Source organism: Gastrolobium bilobum, unplaced genomic scaffold (assembly GCF_033153095.1).
Source record: "Gastrolobium bilobum isolate Gb01-03AN ecotype WA unplaced genomic scaffold, APGP_CSIRO_Gbil_v1 utg4377, whole genome shotgun sequence".
NCBI lineage: Eukaryota > Viridiplantae > Streptophyta > Magnoliopsida > Fabales > Fabaceae > Gastrolobium > Gastrolobium bilobum.
The window spans coordinates 1641670-1662123 of NW_026895684.1; the positions used below are offsets into that span (position 1 = coordinate 1641670).

Genomic DNA, 20454 nt, shown 5'->3' on the forward strand with positions numbered 1-20454 from the left:
GGACTATTTGATTTGAAATATGAATCTAAACGTTTTTTTTTTTTTTTTTTTTACTTTGACTGACTTCAGCACTAGTAGTGCTATGAGAACGGCTCGACGATCAGGTTAGAATTTTTGTTTATGCTTGTATATTTTTTAAAAAATATTTTTTAAAAAATATGATAGCATGAAAAAAAAAATAACGTACATTAAATGTATTACATTAACTATTAAAATGCATTATCAAATTTTTGTTATACATAAATTATATATCAACAAATGAAAATAATAAATATATTAATACATCTGAATATACCTTATATGAATGGGAAGGCTATAAAGCACAGATACGACGTATTCTATTCGACACTTTAATACTCGTTGTAATATTTCAAAAAAAGTAGATTATGTTCCGTTGTATTTTGAATTTCAATTATTAGATTCATTACAAAATTATAGTATAAGTTTAGTTTTATTTTTTTTAAATTATTAAATATTTTTATAATATATACTATATAAATTAAAAATATTATATATCTATCAAAATTTAATATTTTTTAAAATTAATATAGAAGCGGTAACATCTCTTTAGTCTTTTCTACACTATCAAAGATTTTAGTCTTTTCTACACTATCAAAGATATTGCAAGGAGGGAATCAATCTTTCTAGTCGTTAGTGAAAATAAGTTGTAAATTAAAAATTAAAGTATCACGATTCTCAACAACACTATCTACGACAAACGGCTAGCTTTTTCCCAGAGACATCAATTGGACAAAAAACCTCAAAATATTCAAAATAGATTATTAGTATTTTATGCTTTGCTGTCTCAATAAAATTACTTTCGAACAAATTCTGTTGCAGATAAAATATCAATCTATAGTCAATTTTCATTGACTACCCATCCCAATTAACAAGATAGATTACTAATGTTACTAATGTCTATCAAGCTGTACACTTCAGAGATATACACCCAAGTCATTAAGTAAAATCCATCTTCAAATTACAGAGCTAAGCTTTACACTGAATTGGTGGGGTGCGCCAGGCCCGTGCAATAGTGCAACGCATGAGCGACACACGAGAGTCCCAGTAGCAAGCTACTGCATTGAACCCTCCCCCTTAAAAAATTAATTTAATATCATGTGAACCGATGGTCCACGTATCAGATATTAAACTGATAAGAACAGATACTACACTTGATCTTAGCCAAAAGGCCGAGAAAGGTATGAGTTGTGATGCATTGGAATCCCTATTTTATAACTAAGCCTTCATTGCTGCTTCTTTCTCCTAAGCGATGTGGTACTTTGTCATGACTAGTTCAACACTGGGCCCCGCACAGAGGCTTTCTTTCTATAGCCCATGTTGCAGCATTTATTGAAGGGTCGACCACGAACCATCCAAGTCTAACAAATCTTGTTCAAACCTTGGATAATGGATGCGTTCAACCACAATTAGTAAAGCCAGCATAGCTGCTCGGGTCAAGTTAGTTGCTGCATAATCCTAGTAATTTTGACAAAATAAGTTAATGAAAAAGGACAACAACGCAACATATTGAGTCGTTGATACTGGAATATTCTTGTCCTGCATGTTAGAGAGAAACAACAATACCACTGCTCCAAAGACCAGTAACTTGTCTTGTCTCTCAATTGTAATAGGGTCTTTAAAATTGAAGTTGTTAGGCTTTAGTTCTTTGAATCTTCAAGTTTTCCAGAGAAAATAATAAGAAACATAGATAACGTGATCTGACGCAAATTCATTTGGAAGCCAATTTCATATCCCTCAAGCGATATTGGTATTTGTAAATGCAAATGACATTCTTAGATGGATTTATTAGAAATTAGAATAGCAAGCAACTCTAGGAAAGAATGTATGAACCTAACAAGAGAGTAATAGAAACAAACTCCAAGGAGTCCCTTAAGTTGATTGACCATGCAACGGTTGAAACTCATACTTATGGTGCTATCTTGTTGGATATTCTTGAATTTCGTCAAATTGGGAAGTTGGTAGTCTTTATATGCTTTGGAAAGGAAATTATAGTGCTTTTATCTTGTTTCAAGCCATGATATCATTTGGAATTTGGAAATGGAATGCTTCTCATGATGAGTTATGTCTGCAACTTCTTGCAGATAGTTCTGGTGCCCTCTTCGGTAGAGCTTATTTCGCTGTACAAAAATTTAAAAATAAATAAATAAAATTACACACAGAGTCATAAGTCATTCATAACAAATTTTTAATTTTCTTTTTAGATAAACATGTATTATTCACCGAAGACAATCCTATTCAAGGTGGTCCAGGATCATACTAGATCGTTTCCACTTTCCAGCGAAATATAATCTCTTGGCAACAATGAGTAATGTACCTAAATTATTGTCTATAAAACCAACTTCAAGTTTGTACCAAAATAAGACAATGTGCTTATTTGCATTCCGATTCGCTTATGCGGTCTCAATTTCTTTTCTCTTTTTGGGTATACTAATAGCCCGATTAGAGCACACGTGAGCTGTAGTTTTGCGAGTTGAAACCGAATATTGTTTAGAGCCAGCCAATCGGAGTTCATGGACCGGCCCACCAAATATCTTTAAAATATTTTTTGTATAATGAAAAAGTTTATTTATGTATATTTTAATAAAAATATTTTTATGATTTAATAATATTTAAATAAATAGAATTTAAAAACTTTCTACTTTAATTTTAATACACTTCAATATAATTTTTTTTTGCAGTATTATCCAATTTTATATTAGCACATCATTTAATAAATTTAACAAGGTGAAATAATTACATGAAATATAAAACTCATCGAATAATATAACAATATATGATTTAATGATAATGTAATTTTTTTTATATTACCATTACATCAAGATTAAATTATATAATAACAAAACAAACTTCAACTTTTAAATTAACTAGTTGACCATCAATTTAATTGCAATTAAATTTTTAACACTAAATTATTTTCAATTCAACTCAAGAAATAAACTCGCACCTTTTCTGATAATTATAAATTTAAATTAATTTTTTATCAATACTATTTAAATAACATTCCTCATCTCAAAACTAAATTTCATATAACATAAATGAATTCATTCCAATACTCTTGTTAAAATTAACTTACGAAAGCAAGCTCGTCCGAAATCAAATTTATAAATTTTAATCTAAACATATCATTAATATATAATTGTTTTAACAAAAATTATTAAAAATCAGTTAAAAATGACATAACTTGTAATTTAATTAATAAACATGATTATGCACAATAAGAGAAATTTTTGTTCTAACAACATTTAATACTTTCTAATATGGAATTTATTAACAATTTCTTTTTTGGATAAAAATTATAAACGAATTTTATGGACAGGGACATAAGGCAAGGGTCACCAGAAATTACCAAAAGATATGCCAACGCCATGAATATGTATTCTCACAGGCAATGTCAATTCCAAGAAGAAAAGCAAAAGGTCATGAGACAGATTCACACAACATTAGATTATAAAATCCAAAAGAAAACAGGGAAAGGACACTTAGCAATGGACAAGACACAACCGCCTCTTACCGTACGTTCTAGACACCAAAATTTTCAAATTAATCTTTTCTGGACCTCCTTGTGGAGATTATAAAAAATTTCTTAGAAGTAAACACATGCAACAAAAAAAAAAAAAAAAAACTTTCTCAAAATTTAGACGCAACACAAAGTAGAATTCAGATCTGTAATAAAAGCTGTACAAGTGTATCAAACTTCAATGTATACATACAATCAATGCTGACGCAAGTAAAGCATATTTGTGACCCTAGCTAAGCAATAACATAGACCCCTAAAACACAAATATTAATAATAATATAATATAACCAACAAAAGAAAAAAAGAAAAAAGAGGGGTAATTTTAATTTTACAAACCAAGGTGAGGATATTCTCCATGAAGGTATAAACCATAATTTCTAAGGGTTGAAGAAGTGGTCACCACAATGGCATTTCCACCCCAATGGCTTGTAATTGGAGTACCTGTTACCTTGAGAAGATGGATTAAACAAACTTTCCGTGACAACGGTTTTTGTAAGATCCGGCTGGACCGGGTCGTGGCTAGGCAAAGTTGGCACTTGAACCGCCATGCATGGATGACATTCATTGCATTTGTTGTGACAGCTAGGAGGGATTGAACCTAACCTGTTTTTCTCCTCAAACAACAGTTCCTGCACATAAAACACCAATTTTGGACCCTTATTAGAAAAAAGTACACACATGCACTTAAAGAAGAGTGTGTAGAAACAACCATGGTTTAAATCAAAAGCCTACCCGGGGAGAAATCGCAGGCTGTGGTTGATTGAAGCTAGAAACAAGACAGAGAAGATGATGCAGCAGAACTATGATGAGCAAGGTTGTGGTGGTGGTGGAGGAGGAGTACTGATATGAATTAGGTGAAGCCATGAATGCATATCATGTTACCTCTTGAAGTCATTCCCCATCTAAAAGAAAAGGCTCTAGGTGGCAAAATTTAATGCAAGTTATAACTGAGATCCGAATACCAGTCCTGTGAAACTTTCTCGACTTGTGAAGCAACCCAACCAAGAGAAGCACACTGAGGCAGAAAGAAGAGAGTTAAATAAAAGATGGCTTTTACTTATTTTCTAGTGTTGAGTGCTTTTCTTGTCATGGCGTATAGCCTGAAGAAAAGAGAAGAGGGAGAGGTACATAAAATTGGAAGATGTGTTTGCTGCCTGCAGCTATAGAGAGAGAGAGAGAGAGAGACAGTGGACACACACAGAAAAAGAAAGAGAGAGAGAGAGAGATGGAGTACAGACTGCAGAATGCAGAGTGTTGCAGAAAAGTGAAAGGAACGGTTCAAGAGTGTTAAGCAAATTGGGAGAATCCACATCAGTATATAGGACCCCTTTGCCAGCGTTCTATTAGCAGTTTGAGCCTTTGAAGCTGGTTATTAATAGTTTGGTGGAAAACAAATGCCTTTGTGTGTGTCTATGATGGGGTTAAAAAAAAAAATCAAAGGCAAGAGGTAGTTAAAATTGGCATTTATTATGCTAGCTAATTCTTGGCTCAGTTCTCAGACTAGAGATTTATCGGTTTGACTGTGTGAATGACTTGATTATTTACATTTTACAATGAAGAGTTTCCACCTGATTATATGGCTGCTACTGCAAATGGGTTGAGTGACTTGTGTCTGCTAACTTAATGTGGTGTAAATGAATCATCTTCTTGGCTCAAGGAGAGGAATTTTTTTAGTTTGCCCCTAAATAATAAATAATACCTCCCCTCAAGTTCGTAGAAAAGACAAAGAAATTGAATGACTAAGTACCTGCTGACATTACTTTTCTCTCATAAATAGAACTCCTACAGTAGTGGTCCCATATGGGATCATTAATATCATTTTGTTGTGTAAATATTTTGGTTTGTCATGAGTTTTTTTTTTCTTCTTTCAATAATGACGGAACAGAATTAAAATTAAATTTAAGAATTTTTGCAAATTATGTAAACCTTTTATCATTTGTTTTGTCATAATTCTTTAGCTTTTTAATCCATAACAGCAAAGGAAAATATTGTAATATATGCCTATGGTATACATAATCCACCAAAAGGATAATAATAACAACAATTATGCTTAATTATTGCATTTTTGCTTGCTTTAAGTGTTTTTCATGTAACATAATCCATTTTACTATGGTAAGCAATTGTGGACCTGCCCTCCTTAGAGGTGAATTTCTAAAATTGATGTAGCACACTTAAAGAAAACATTTCACACAAAATAAGCTTAAAGGGCATGTGGAACTATTGTTGTTTCAGTTTCCTTTTCGAGGTTTCGGGATTCCTTGCTGTGATTTCACAGCTTTCATTTAGTCAAAGCTGCCATTAGATTATTGACATTGCACTGAGAGGGTGAGAGGGATTGTGACTGTGTGAGTGACCAGACGTACACATCTTTTTTACCACAGAGGGGAGGAAAAAGATGTATCTGCAAAGATGAATATATTTCCATTTTGTACAGGTTTGCCCCTTCTTCTTCTTAGCTCTTGCAGTCACAAATGAGGTGCTGATCATCATCAAAAACAAGTAAAGTAATATTTTATCTACTCCATTTCTTTCTGAGTTTTCCAATCGAGGATTCCATTATTTACCATTAGAAGAGTAAAAAGGTCATGCAAAAAGACAATGACAGTCACGCTGCCCCTCTTGTATCTATATTATGTACCTTCCAAATCCTTGCTCTGATTTTCATTTTATTTTATTTTTAAGTACTATGGGATCACATTCACATGCAATCCCGGATTTAGTGGTGCTGATAATTTTGACGATTGTGACCACAAACAGGAAAATGATTAATCTCAATTTGCATGATAGGCCAGCCCAACCTGTTTTGTACTGAATTATATAACCTCTTCAGTTCACCCGTGACCCGTCCAATGAAAATTATAGTTAAATCAACGTCCTAGTGCTCACAGTTATACTAATTTTTAAAATAAGTATTTATAATTTAAAGTTATATAATTAAAATTTTAAATTTTTTTATGATTAAGTTCTTATTAACTCACAGCATCAAAACTCATTAACCTTTGCTTTTTTTAAGTTTCTATAATTGATGCAAAATTTTCAATAAATTTTTATAACTTTTTTTTTTTTTTGGAAATTTAAATTTTTATAACTTAATGTGACAATTTCAACACTGCATGCAAGTAAAGACTTCTTTAATATAGCTTACAAAAAAAAAAAAGACTTCTTTAATATATTACCAAAAAAAAAGACTTCTTTAATAAACTTTAAAAGCCTAGAAATTAAATTACAAACTTTTTTATGTACCAAAAAAAAAAAATTACAAACTTTTCAACAAAATATATGAACCTACATAATAATCAAACCGTGTAAAACGTGAGATCATGCATTTACAAAGAACCAAAGATGGATTTCTGCTACCCCCTTGTCCCCAAGAATGATAGAAATCCAAAATATTCTTTTCCTCTCAGAAATTTGAGAGCACATGTCCCAAATCTTATTTTGTTCTTTGTGATAAGGTGCTCATGAGCTTCTTTTTTTTTTTTAATACTCACTCGTGAGCCAAGTGTGAAACTCAACATTAATATGCTCTTTCCCTCAACCGAGTACCCCAGGGCTCAAGTACTCAACCCGCCTCCTAGCCAATCACCAGGCTAACTCGAGCCTAACCCAGCTCTGATACCAATGTCAGGCGGATCCAGGGGAAAGCCCGTGGCGGGAGACCGCCACCAATGAGCTAAGCTACTCCAAGTACACCAAGTGGGTCCAACACCACATCTCAACCCAAAACTTTAAGGCATTCCTTCCACTTATATACTCTTCACTTAGCTCATTACCAACCAATATGAGACTCATCACACTTGAATATCTCAACATATTTCACTATGTACATAATTTTTGTGTTACATAAGCTCGGTAATATTTTAACCTACTAAATAATTTTTTAATTACATTCTCAAAAAATTTATTTTATCAGCATATTCATAATAATCATGATTCCTAAACACAAAAATATTTCTTCTCTCTCAAACATCCCCCTTAAGGTGGATTCAATGCATGGGGGTCAGAAGCCTTGCAGACCCAGTTAAATTATAACACCCATACTCTTAGCGCCTTCATTTCTGATATCACATAAGTTCATGTGTAATAATTTTCTTCATGTAATAATTTATGTTCTACACAAAGACTAAAAATATAGTGGGGCAATTATCTTGAATGGATTTTAGTCGCTACCTCTACGTGCCAGAGCCACATCTCTCTGACCAATAAACATTTTCAATATTTTTTAATGTATATTGAAGGTTCATTTGACCATTTTACAGAAACACGCAGAGGAGGGAGAAAATGTGTATCCCATCCATTATAACCATCAACATAAGCAATGTAGAAAGAAAACTGATGATGAGCACCTTATAAACTTGAATCGAAAGTACATGCACAAACATAACCAACAACGTTCCCGAACTTTACCAGTAACAGGTCAGTAATTTCTCCCATCTTGGTCATGAGTAATTTCTTCTCACCTGTATCCACAGCAAACTTGAGGCACTCTGGAAAAAACTTGTAATCATTATTTATGTGCTTATTAAAAAAATTCTAGGTAATCTGACTTTGTGTGTTGATCGTTGATTCAGCGTACACAGCAAAACACAGAGAATATTGCACCGAGCCACCAACATTTCCCACTACGAAATTTCAGGATTTTCCTCCCTTAGTTTAAGGCAAGCTTCACGTTTGGTGGACTTCCCGTTTTACCTCATCCTCTGCTGAGTTGGAGATTTCTAATGTATCGTGTTCTTCACTGGTTTTCCGCTTACTTTCCCATAGCTTACCAGCCTTCCCAATTGCAAGAATCAGATCAAGTTGTTTTCGCTGTTGTTCCTATATGAACGCTCAGACACAATCAAGGCAAGTCAAACACAATGGTAGAAAATTATAAGGATACTTTAGAAAGTTAAGTGGTCAAGAAAATTTTAACTAAGGCATATATGGTTCCGGAGTATAAAAAATGAGTTTAAACTTTATCCATGGTTAAAATAAAACTTTTTACATTATCACAAAACAAAAAAATGTTACATCATTTAAATTTTACTAAATTCTTTCACTTACAGTAAAAGGTAACACTGCCAATGGATCAAAATAAAATCCCTGAATCACGTAAAATGTACAGAGGTGAATAGAATACAATTACAAACAGACAATTAGTCCACTAATAAAGATGCATCATTTGATTTCTAATTAGTGTCTGCTCTATCCTGCAGACTGCAGAGTTTAATTAACTTAGGAGGTATGGTTACCTGCATTGCTAGCAACACCTGTTGAATTTCACCAAGCTCCTTCTCCAAAATGTCTGATTGCATAGCTAATGATCTTGCAGCCTCAGAATTCTTCTGCGCCAGAGCTGCAGTCTTCAAGAAATGAACGAATAATTAGATATATTTTTTTTGTAAGATCTTTTTTTTTTCTTTATATTGATTCAATATATTAAACCTTAACTAGTCATTCAAAATGTTAATGAGGGCTAATAAACAATCAGAACCAGTTAGTGTATATTTTATTATTTTTTACTAATAACAAAGGATATGCAAATTTAATTTTACTAGCGATGGGAAAAAGTATGATACGAAATTATGAACCTTTTTTACATTTCAGTACACAACACACAGATTCGAGTATGATCAATATCTATGTCGCACAGGTATGGGTATGTTTATTGTATCCAGGATGTAATAAAATGTAGATGAATTTTTTTAAAAAAAATTCATGATATTTGTGCAGAAGGGTATAACGAATAACCATTAAAAATATTTAGCCATAAGAAAATTAATATAAATATTTTACTATATATTTTCATTTAAGAAGCACCAAAACGTAACAAAATCTAGTGCTTTTGCGGTGCTGTAAATGTCAAATAGAGTCACGTGTCTCCACCACAGCTTTCCTTGGTATGGCTCTAACATCCTTGTCTGGGCTTCCACTCTTTGCTGTTTGGCTCAGATTGGCTTTGTTGGGCCTATTGTTGGAATTTATATATATATATATATATATATATATATATATATATATATAAATAAATTGTATAGACAATCTATTGGTTATGAATAAGAAGTTTGGTAGTGAAAAGGTGTGCCTTTTCGTCGACAAACAGATGTATCTTTTCATCCTAAACGATGTGTTGTTTCATCCTAACGGACATGTTGTTTCATCCTTGAATGGGTGTCTTTTCGTGTTGAACGAATGTGTCTTTTCGTGTCGAACGAATGTGTCTTTTCGTGTCGAACGAATGTGTCTTTTCGTGTCCAACGGATGTGTTGTTTCGTCGTCGAATAGGTGCCTTTTGGAACGTGACTTTACGTTGTCTATAAATAGACACTGACACCTTCAGAAAATGGATCCAATTTTTCTGCACTGAAACTCTGCCGGAATTTTTCTCCTTCCGGTTTTGCATGTTCCTTTTGATACTCCGGTGTAGTTTCCTCTGGCATTTTGTTGTGTTCGTTTGGCCTGTTGACTGGTAGTGCCGCCACTCTTCAGACGAAATCCGTTCTATCCTGGGAGACAAGTGTCCATCTACCTTAGGCATCAGTGAGGGGACAAATTGTCTTAAGGAGACACGTTCTGTGGGCTCGGATTTTATCCTTCTGATTTTGCATATCTGATTCATCATTCTGTCTTTCTCTAATACCTGACAAGTAAGTCTGTTTTTTAATTGTTTATAATTGCACAGTGATAATTCTGATCATCTACCTCCTCCTCTGCTTTATACATGGGTTCAAACCTCTTAGTGATTTAACATCACCCACTGTCTTCAATAACACCTATTCCTACCAGGTCCGCAGTGCTTTCACCTGTGTTTGGATATGCCCCTATTTGGTTCCCATCACTGATAGGATCTGGTTGGTGCTGTTTGGCGCTGTTCCTGTGTGGGATTGCTGCTTCTTGAAGACAGCAATTAGATATCCCTTCAATATGTTTCCATGACAACTCCTGTGACCTCTTCCTCAACCAGCAAAACAGGTATTTTAAGTTCTGAGGTCTCCTGATCTTCAACTCTCTGCTGTTCCTACTGCTGAAAAGGCCACATGGCAGTGAATTGATGCACACTGCTCAGCAGTGTGGTTTGTAATCTTTGTGGAGACTAAAGGCTCACCTATGACACTATGGCGAGGCAAAAGAAGGGTCTATTGCCTTTTACTGTTTAAGGCACTACCACACTATACTTCACCTTCAGTGAGACACTCACTCGCCTTTAGTAACTAATGAATTTAATCAGTAGTCAATTTTAAGTGTTGGTTGTTGTGATGAAAACTGTTAATAGATATAAACCCATTAATAGGCATCTACCTAACAACTTAAGCTTTATGGAAAATTTGTGTTTAAGATGGTATGATAGCCTGTATGACTGAGTAATTAGGATAGGAATTCAATCCTTGCCACCCCCACACTGAATGAAATATAATTCCAACACAAGCTAAAATAGGCTTGTGCGTTGTACATGCTTCAGGCTCAAAGGGCTCTTGTATGAGAGACTTAGAGATATAAAATCATTCAAGGTCTTCCTACCTTATAGCTTAAGTTTCTGGGAAAGTTGGTACTACAGCTATGGAACTGAATCCAATGATGATTCCACACACTCCTAATTATTTCTATTTTTCTAATGAACTCAAGGACTATGAGTTGCAAATCAAGTTTGTTTAAGTCCTTTTGTTGTGAATTTAATTTGTAGGGAAGCTAAATTTGGTTATGAACCTTAATCTTTAAAGCTTCTTAGCAACTTATTACCGTTGGAATATAAGGGCTTTATGTTATTAGTCTGTAACAATAGGCATAGGCTTATACTAGTAGTACAATGCCACATTACAATACACTTTCTAAATCGCAGTTGTCATTATTTTGATTATTTAAATTTGTCAATCATGCATTACATACATGCTCATTACATTGCTCTGCAAAAGAAATTCACATAAAGTAATCTTTCCATTTTGTAAATCTGAAAAACTATTGTAGTTTCGCTGCAAAATCTGATTATCAATCAACAACCATCTTCCACACATCAACACATCACATTACCATTAGAAATCGTAATCACAAAGAAAGCAATTACCTCAGTAATGGGTTCCTTCAAAGCCTTCCGGGTGACCCGAAACCTAATCCCCAACTTCTCAAGCTGTCTCGATAAAACCCTAACAACCGTAGCGGAGCTCCTTAAATCCTCCTCCAATTTCTCAATCCTCTCAAGCAAATTCACCTCCAAACCATCCTTCACCGTCTCCCTACAAACCCGACTCCATTGGCGCCTCCGAATCCACGCCCCACTCAAAACCCCAACCACCAACATCAAAATCCCCAATAGAGCAGCTCTGCTGCCAATTGCCGCCAAGAGCTCCTTCTTCCAACACGCAATCACAGCGACACCTGCCGAAGAAAGCAGGCACGACAATTCGAGAAAAGAAAGGAGCGAGTCGAAAGCGGAATCGCCGACGACATGGTTGGTCACAGCAGCACCTTCGGATTGGAGGCGAGAGGGAACGGCGTGGGTTATGGAGGAGCTGAATCTGTAGGGTGTGAATAATTTGAGGTTGAGGTGAAGGGGGCGCAAGGCGATGACGGAGAGGTTGCAGTTTCTATTAGTATTGATGCAGAGTGAATGAGTAGAAGAAGGTGAATATGCAACGTGATAGTGACAAGTGAGTAACATTGTTTGTTGCAAGTGTTACTGTGGATTGGGTTGAAGCAACATTTCTAGGTTTTTCGCCTTTGGTGACGATGGCTTTCATACGCAGCGCAGCAAATGCCGATTGCTGAGTAGGTCAACCATGGGATCAATTTTGTTTTTCCTGTAATACATACTGACACTGTGCTCTAGTTGGTATCAGAAATGAAGAAATTGACAAGAAAATTTTAATATGTATGATATGTAATACAGAAACTGTATGATAGGTAAATTTTAACAATGCGCTTTTCTAGCACTTTTTTTAATACACTTTTTATATTTAGATAATAATTTATACTTTCTCAATAATTAAAAATAATAATTTTTAATGTTAGTATAAGATTTAAGATATGGGGAAAAAGTGTTAAAAAGACTGTTTAAAAAATGTATCAGTAGCATTGTTTACTGTGTATCTCATTTGGAACGGTCAATGGTGTATGAAATAAATGAGTCTGCCTTGTAGTTAGTTGCTTACATATTTATTATATGCGACAATTTAGGTCAATAATATGTTTCGAAAATAATTCATTTCATTCATTATTTATTAAAACATGAAAGTTGACTAAAATTTCACAAATCTAACATCCCATCTAATAATTTCTTAGTTTATTGAAAGCGGATTGGATGCTAAAGATGCTAATTTGATTGGTAAAAAAGGATCTCAATAGCTTATGCTTATCATGGGAAGGTAAAGATAGAAATGAATTACTTTCTGAGGAAGTACTAGAAAACCTTCAGCCTCACTCAAATATCAAGAGTTTGAAGATACAGGGTTATGAGGGAGCACAGTTACCTCCTTGGATGAAAAGTATTTCAGTTCTCAGTAGTTTAGTTGTTCTTAAACTCTACAACTGCAAAAAATGTGTCCAACTTCCACCTCTTGGTAAGTTTCCATCTCTGAAAACTCTTGACATAATTGATATGAAAAATGTGCAATACATAGATGATTCCTCTTATGAGCATCACTCGGAGAGAGCTTTTGCATCTTTGAGAACACTAAGTTTGCGCCACTTACCAAAGTTGGAAGCGATGTTAAGAGATCAAGGAGCACACATGTTCCCACTGCTATCCCAGTTGACAATACGTGATCTTCCTGTGTTATCATTGCCATTCCTTCCATCTATTGAACATCTACAAGTAGATAGATGCAACAAAGAGGTACTGAAGTCAATCTCTAACTTCAACAACCATCTCACATTCCTCCAGCTTTGTTATAACACAGACATGGTTTTCAACGAACAAGGGATGACGATGGGAAACCTGTATCATCTTAAGACCCTACACATTTCAGAGTTCACTAAACTTGAGGCATTACCTACTGAACTGGTTAACCTCAGTGCTTTAGAGGAACTTGAAATCACGTACTGTCACGAACTTGTTTATTTTCAGGAGCAAGTCCTTGAAGGTCTAAGGTCTCTTCGAACCTTGCGGATCAGTTACTGTGAGAAATTCAAATCCTTGTCTGAAGGCATTCAACACCTAACTTCACTTGAGAAACTGGATATACGTGGCTGTCCAGAGCTGCTGGCTCTGCCAAATGGTATAAAACATCTTACTCACCTTCGTGCTATGACCATAGCTGATCGTCATAAAAGCTACTTTGTACCTTTCTATACTAAGATCCCAATAGGACCTCGTCCATGTTGCTTAATACCTGAAGGCTTAGAACGTGTTCCCTCACTGCATTCGTTAGCTATTGAAGACTTTGACAAGCTAGCATCCTTGCCAGATTGCTTGGGAAAATTAGCCTCGCTTCGACGTCTGCATATCTCTAGTTGTCACGAGTTGATGTCACTGCCAGCCAGCATTCAGCACCTAACAAACTTGGAGGAAATGCGGATTTCTCATTGCACTGAGCTGGGGAAACGATGTAAGAAGGGAACAGGGAACGAATGGTACAAGATAGCACACGTCCCGCAGGTCGAAGTATATCCATAGTTCTTGCAGAATCATTCAGCAACTGCTACAAATTAGTTGGCACATTGGTAAGTTCGGTAACTTGGTTCTTTTTTTCTTCTTTTTTCCACTTTGCATTAACCTTGAATTTGAGGGAGTGTTTTTTTTAATACTTTTGAGTCTTTGACAAGGATTTTTGTAATTTTTTAATAAATGATTTGGACCTATTTAGTCTTCAGTGTTGATGTGCATGACTACTATGATGGTTAGTAATTTTTTTCTTTTTCTTGACAAAAGAGTTACCATATTAGAGGAATGATAATTCTATATTTTTTTTTGTACTTTTATATTATTAATTAAGAGTAAATACCATTTTTGGTCCTCAGTAAATTTCACGATGCCCGCTTTAGTCCCTAACAAATAAAAAGGCCCACCGTGGTCCCTAAGAAATTCAAAATAGACCCATTTTAGTCTTTTTAGGGACTAATATGGGTCTTTTTTGAATTTGTGAGGGACCACGATTTCAACTAAATGGGTTCATTTTGAATTTTTTAGGGACCACAATAGGCCTTTTTTATTTGCTAGGGACTAAAGCGGATATCGTGAAATTTGTTGAGGACCAAAAAAGATATTTACTCGTTAATTTATTAAGATACAATTTAGGGCAATGGATAAAAGGGTTGATGGTTGACAAGCTACTTATAGTCTGGGAGTGTAAAATGCGGAAATTTTGTCAGTGCTATAATATTATTGAATTTTTAGTATATCTTTCATTTACAATGTGATACGTGTTTTATTTTTTTATCAAATTATTCTCTCACCTAATATTAAAATAATTTATTTATTAATGATTTGATAAAAATAGACACATATCACATTACAAATGAAAGATGCACCGAAAATTCTCGTGCAGACCAATTAGCTTATTCAAATTTTGACTTGAATCGGGAATCACAATATGGGATGAAACAAATCTTCAGCAGGGGAAGTAAGTTTACGGTTATGTGATTTAACGAGCTGGTAATCCGAGATCCGGTATTGGATAGTCTGGGGGCAACAAGCATGTTGTGGCTTTTTCGAAGAATTACAATACTGTCTCTACCCAGAAAAATTCCTAACAGCCGGATAAAACATATAAAGTTTTTGTGTAAAGTGATTCAGATTCAATATTTACCCGCTGAACCAAAACGGTTGGCTTTATTAAAAAAAAATCCGATTCCTTAAGGAATATAATTCATAATTTAAATAAAAAATCCAAGTCTTATGAACCTAAACATGATTATTGATGTAAACAATGCTGATTAATGATATAAATTACTTTTGAAACATTTTATTAAACTAAATGATCACATAATAAATATTTAAGCAACTGCAAGACAGACTCTATGATGCACCACTCCTAATGAAATACACATTAAAGAATAATACTAACACAATTTTTTTTGAACACTTTACTATTGTGCCCCGTCTTATACTTCAAAAATTGTTATTTTTAATTTTGAACAAGTATAAAACGTTATCTAATATAAAAAGTGCATTAAAAAAAGTGTTAAATGAGCGAATGGTAATATTCCTAATACATAGTTCTTGCGAGGAATACATAGTAATATCTTACGACTAATGTGTCATGAATCATAACCCAAAATACTCCATTAAATCATCATTCATATTACAAGTCGGATACGATGATATAAATTTCAACAAGAGAGATTTGATCAAGTATTGGTGCCACTGGACAGAGAAAGAGGCCTGATGAATTTACTGCATCGTACAACTTTGGTCAGTATAAACTATAAAGACTGAACTTGCAGCAGGAGACAATCACTAACATAATATTCAATGGCAATTGTAAACCATCTTCCAAGAACTAAGCAATAAAAATACATGACCAATAACAGCCTAAGACAAATGGACAGAAAATATTCTCAATCAGAGTACAAAATGCGGAAGAAGATTAGTGTCACTAAATGCTCCCCGGATCCAAAATAATTGCTCCAGGATGCACCAATCATCAAATCTTTAACACCATTCCATATGAAGTTCTAATAGTAGGGCATGTAACGAGATGCCCTTCTAAACCTAGGTACCTTCCTGCAGTAAAATAAAAGAAACCACAAAATATCAATTAAAACAGCTTGACATAACATACGCAAATTTAAACAAGGCACGCAGCATACCCATATCCATAGGGGGAGTAAAAGTGAGGAGGAGTATATGGCCTCCTGAAGCCATATGCCATATAAGGATTAAAGCGCCTAGGTCGATATTGCTTCATTCCAGGAACATTGGTCCTCTTAGGCATAACCTGTAAACATATATATATATCCAAATCATTAAAAACTACTAATTTAGTAGAATGATCTCATCGCTAATTTAAACTCAAGGTTTTGCAAGCACTTCACAAACAATAGCAATTGACACAACATGCCTTCAATTGACGGCCGTGCAATTCAGATTCGTTCAACAAGATAGCCTCTTGAACAGCTTCAGTTTCAATAAATTCCACATAAGCAAAACCTTTAGGCTGGCCAAACTTGTCTGTCAGGATAGTGACCCTGTTCACTGTACCACATGATTGAAAGTGTTGCTGCACTTCTTCTGGTGTGCATGCATAATCAACCTGTAAAACACCAATCAATTTAAAGAGAGTTTGATGCCAATAATGAGCAACATGTCATGTTAATCCAGAAGGTGCTCAAACTTGACTCAGTTATCAACCTATCATACAAAGAACATATCACGGACAGACCTCCGAATATATCAGAACATATTCATTTTATCCTCTAAATCAAACCTACCCTGATTTTATTTTATTTTTCTAAAGAATGCCAGATCACCCTCTTAGAACTAAACAAATTAGTGCATAGTTATTATTTTTCACTACAATGTAAACAGAAACCTGCATTTTCTTAACTCCTTAATATCAGAAGAATTCCTGAAATCCCAAATACAAAACCAAACCAAGCCATGCATGATGCACCCCATAAAAAAAGTTAGCTTATTACAATCTTAATGTTTATAATCATTTTACAGGCTCTTCTCAAACTCCAGACAAACCTTCTCAAACATTCTACAATTTAGTTTCCTCCTGATAGCAATCTACAACAGCACCAACCTTCACTGGTCTCTTAAGTTTCATAAAAAATGAGCAAGGTCGTGATACCTATATCCTATGAAATTTATTAAAGTAATGCACCATCAATCTAAAATGAATAAGTGAAGCTTTAATAAATTGGTCGGAATTCTAGCCCTTTTGTAAAAAATTGCAGTATGAGAATTTTGTAAGACATGATAGAAGGGGGGTAAAAGGAAAAAGATTGAAAATAATCATTCACTAGCAACTTAATGTACAGCTAAATGACTTGAAATGAGAAGGAAAAAGCCTCAACCAAAAGATATAAGGTAGTCTAATTCATAGAAATGAAACCAATTATGAGATAAATGCCACGGGGAAGCAGCAACTGCATACCATTTGGCAATTTGGCCAAATGACACACAACAAAGGCACCACAGACCTCATTGCAGTCAACAAAAGGGCTCTATGACTAAGATTGCATGCCCAACACTTACAGAATGTTCTTCCAAAAGAACCACAAGCTGTCCTCCAGTAGTGAAGTTGAAGCATCTTTAACCCATTCTATCTCCAGTTGTACCAGTTTCAGCCATCCCCATGAGATGCCATTCACAGTTTCCACAACATAATGTTTATTTTTCCTTTTTCTTTTCTCATTTCTTTCATCTTTTTCTTTTCAACTTGATCCTATTTTTCCTTTGTAATATGTTTTTTCATTTCTTTTCAAAAACTTACAAGTTTTTTCTCCTCAATCTTTTTTGACTTTCTATTCCTTCTTGTGATATCTTATTAAATTTCAAAATCACAATATACGTTCTTTTCCCCTCTAGTAGAAGCCTAAAAAACACCAATTACATTGGCCCACCCACAAAATTCAATGTAAGCATTCCAGCGCTAATTATAGAACCTGAGTAATAAGAATGACCCTGCGATCATAGTGAGACATAAGTCAAACCCTGTCTCCGAAGATTAACAACATTCACTCCAAAACAAAAGAATATGTACAGTTAAAAAAAAGGAATAAAAGAATACAATAAAAATGAACAGATGGAGTTCAGCTCAAGGTCCATTCAACCATAGTTTATCGGCACCAACTAATAGAATTATTGCATTCTTCAAAACCAGGCCAAATTAATAGATGGACATATCAATTGAATAGATAGCCTAACTGAGAACGAGTCTGTTATCCCTGGTGATAAACAGGTGCAAAAAGTTTCAAATTTTAGAATTACCAAAAGTAAATTAAAGGACAATCAGAGGAAAAAAGTTAAACAATAATACAGGGGAAGGTTTGCTACAAGTTTTATATGATACATCCCCAAAATTTAAAAATCTTTCATAGAATGCTGCTAACTTCCTAGCATAGCATAAGCAAAACATAAGAGATAAGAAAATGAAAAGAATGTACTTGGGGGGTCTTAATAGTAAATAATCTCAATGAAAATCAACTTCCAATTTAACAGGCTTATTTCTAGTGGATTTGTATCACAGCCTCCAATTATCAGGGCCTGTTATGTGTTTTTCACTACTTTTTCATCGTATCACAGACAAATACCCAGGATCAGTAGGACAATTTGAACTAAATATATGCAACCGATCAACAGCCTACAGAAAAAACACCTACACATAAAGAAGATAGAGAAAAAAAAAGGGGGGGGGAGGGGACATAGTTCAAATTGAAATACTGTTGATGATGAGAAATAGGGTGAATCATACATTGCCAACGAAAACAGACCGAGAATCTGTCTCCTCCTTGTTTGCCTGAGAAGCAGCTGCACCGGCAGGATCTGCAAAAGAGATTCAGTCAATAAGTTGAAAAAAGAATAATAATGACGCAAAATCCGTAAAACAAGAACGACAAGTCTCTATTTAAATAGTAGTCAGATGATTTGGTGATAATGACGCAAAATCGGAAGCAAGGTAGTTATTCAAGCACTCACGAGTTTTAATTTTATCATTAATAAAAAATATGAGCTTAATTGTAAATTTGATGTCTAGCTATGGATATCTGGACTAGAATTAGAAAAAGGTGTATAACTTGATGCAGGTGGAACAAGCGAAAAAGTTCCAAATCCTGATAAGTGAAGAATTTCACGTTCTGCATAAAGATAAGTTAGCTCTCGATGATGATAAGAGTGTTCTTTCTCGAGTGTGGTCAAAAAGTCAAAGCTTGAACAAATTTGAGGAAACACAAGATTACATAACTCGGGAGAGAGTGAGTTCCAGACAAGAACGTAGAATTCCAGCTAACTCATAAGCTATTAAATAGCGATTAATCAAAATATGATAAGATCAATTAATTAATTACAGAATAATAAAAAGAGGCAATGAAAACCTTGAACAGAGCCAATCTCCTTCTCGACCTTGGCTTGCATCTCACGAAGTGCGGCGGCTTCCTCTTCCATTTCCTTCAAGCGCCGCTTCATCTCGTCGAGCTCTTTCACGGCGGCGTCATCGTCGGCGGCGGACATGTCCACGTCTCCTTCCATCTCTCCGACGTCTGGGATCTCTGCTCCGTACACCTCGTGCTCTTCCTCCTCCATCTTCGGATTTCGCATAACACAAGTTACACAACACAACTCAACCAAACCTTATGCTAAATACAAATTACAATGCAAATTAGGGTAATTCAATTATTTTCTTTATTATTTTATTTTTCATATTTGGGTTTGGGAATTATAAAACTGCACAGCACCCTGTTACTTTTTGCCGTGGACTTTGAAATGGGTCGTCCCGTGTTGGAACCATTTAAGTTGGGTGGCCCAAATCTCATTATCTTTTCTCAATGGCAATATTACTCATACTTGTTGTCCATGCTACCTTGAATTATATTTCTATTTTGACGCCTTTTAAAAAATTATATTTAAGAACATGTTAACTGGTTAAATTAATTGATGGTCTTTTGAAATGGAGTAGAAAAGGTAAAGACTTAGGATTAAATGATATATTCAACGTTGACTCAATTGATTTAAGGAATCTTAAGTTTCGATATTCTTTAAATATACAAATTTAAATTTCCTTAATTAATAGTCTCTTAGATTTGTTAAGCCTCCTTACAGTAGAGTTTGGCGCACTAATAAAATAAAATGAAACATTTTTTTTTTATATTTTTATTGGTTGCAGCCTTCTTAATAAATGTATTACTTTTTAACTCTCTATTTTTTAAAATGTATTAAATACAAATTAGAACTCATACATTGTGTCCTTAACATGTTTATCATCGCACTAGCTAAAAGACGAGTAAAATTGTAGTACTCATTTAGTATATCTCTCTTATCAAAATTAGAAATAAATAGA

At 34.5% G+C, this 20454-nt stretch overlaps 4 protein-coding genes and 1 non-coding gene across 7 annotated transcripts; 1 reads left to right on the forward strand and 4 right to left on the reverse strand.

The window, feature by feature from the left end:
- Positions 1-1007: 1007 nt before the first annotated feature.
- LOC133291408 (U2 spliceosomal RNA) lies at positions 1008-1203 on the reverse strand. Its single transcript, XR_009748793.1, has one exon. It is a non-coding gene; the product is annotated as a U2 spliceosomal RNA (small nuclear RNA).
- A 2655-nt stretch (positions 1204-3858) lies between these two features.
- On the reverse strand, positions 3859-4818 carry LOC133291330 (EPIDERMAL PATTERNING FACTOR-like protein 1). Its single transcript, XM_061489585.1, has 2 exons — positions 4271-4818; positions 3859-4167 (listed from the first exon to the last, which is right to left on the reverse strand). The coding sequence occupies exons 1-2, from the start codon at positions 4400-4402 to the stop codon at positions 3916-3918; spliced, it is 384 nt and encodes a 127-aa protein (XP_061345569.1). The 5' UTR covers positions 4403-4818; the 3' UTR covers positions 3859-3915.
- A 2802-nt stretch (positions 4819-7620) lies between these two features.
- LOC133290801 (uncharacterized) lies at positions 7621-12339 on the reverse strand. Of its 2 annotated transcripts, XR_009748741.1 has the most exons (4): positions 11580-12339; positions 8773-8883; positions 8086-8356; positions 7621-7998 (listed from the first exon to the last, which is right to left on the reverse strand). XR_009748741.1 is itself a non-coding variant. In XM_061488917.1 (3 exons), the coding sequence occupies exons 1-3, from the start codon at positions 12171-12173 to the stop codon at positions 8204-8206; spliced, it is 858 nt and encodes a 285-aa protein (XP_061344901.1). In that variant the 5' UTR covers positions 12174-12339; the 3' UTR covers positions 7621-8203. The 2 variants fall into 2 exon arrangements, 1 of the variants encoding a protein (XP_061344901.1); XM_061488917.1 differs by having other exon boundaries at positions 7621-8356.
- Positions 12340-12989: 650 nt separating this feature from the next.
- Positions 12990-14126, forward strand: LOC133290116 (putative disease resistance protein RGA4). The gene has a single exon (XM_061488181.1). The coding sequence runs from the start codon at positions 12990-12992 to the stop codon at positions 14124-14126; it is 1137 nt and encodes a 378-aa protein (XP_061344165.1).
- A 1594-nt stretch (positions 14127-15720) lies between these two features.
- LOC133291351 (polyadenylate-binding protein 2-like) lies at positions 15721-19782 on the reverse strand. Of its 2 annotated transcripts, none has more exons than XM_061489612.1 (5): positions 19505-19782; positions 18874-18944; positions 16513-16704; positions 16262-16389; positions 15721-16175 (listed from the first exon to the last, which is right to left on the reverse strand). In XM_061489612.1, exons 1-5 carry the CDS (start codon positions 19713-19715, stop codon positions 16127-16129), a joined length of 651 nt encoding a protein of 216 aa, XP_061345596.1. In that variant the 5' UTR covers positions 19716-19782; the 3' UTR covers positions 15721-16126. The 2 variants fall into 2 exon arrangements, with proteins under 2 accessions (XP_061345596.1, XP_061345588.1); XM_061489604.1 differs by having other exon boundaries at positions 19493-19778.
- Positions 19783-20454: the final 672 nt, after the last annotated feature.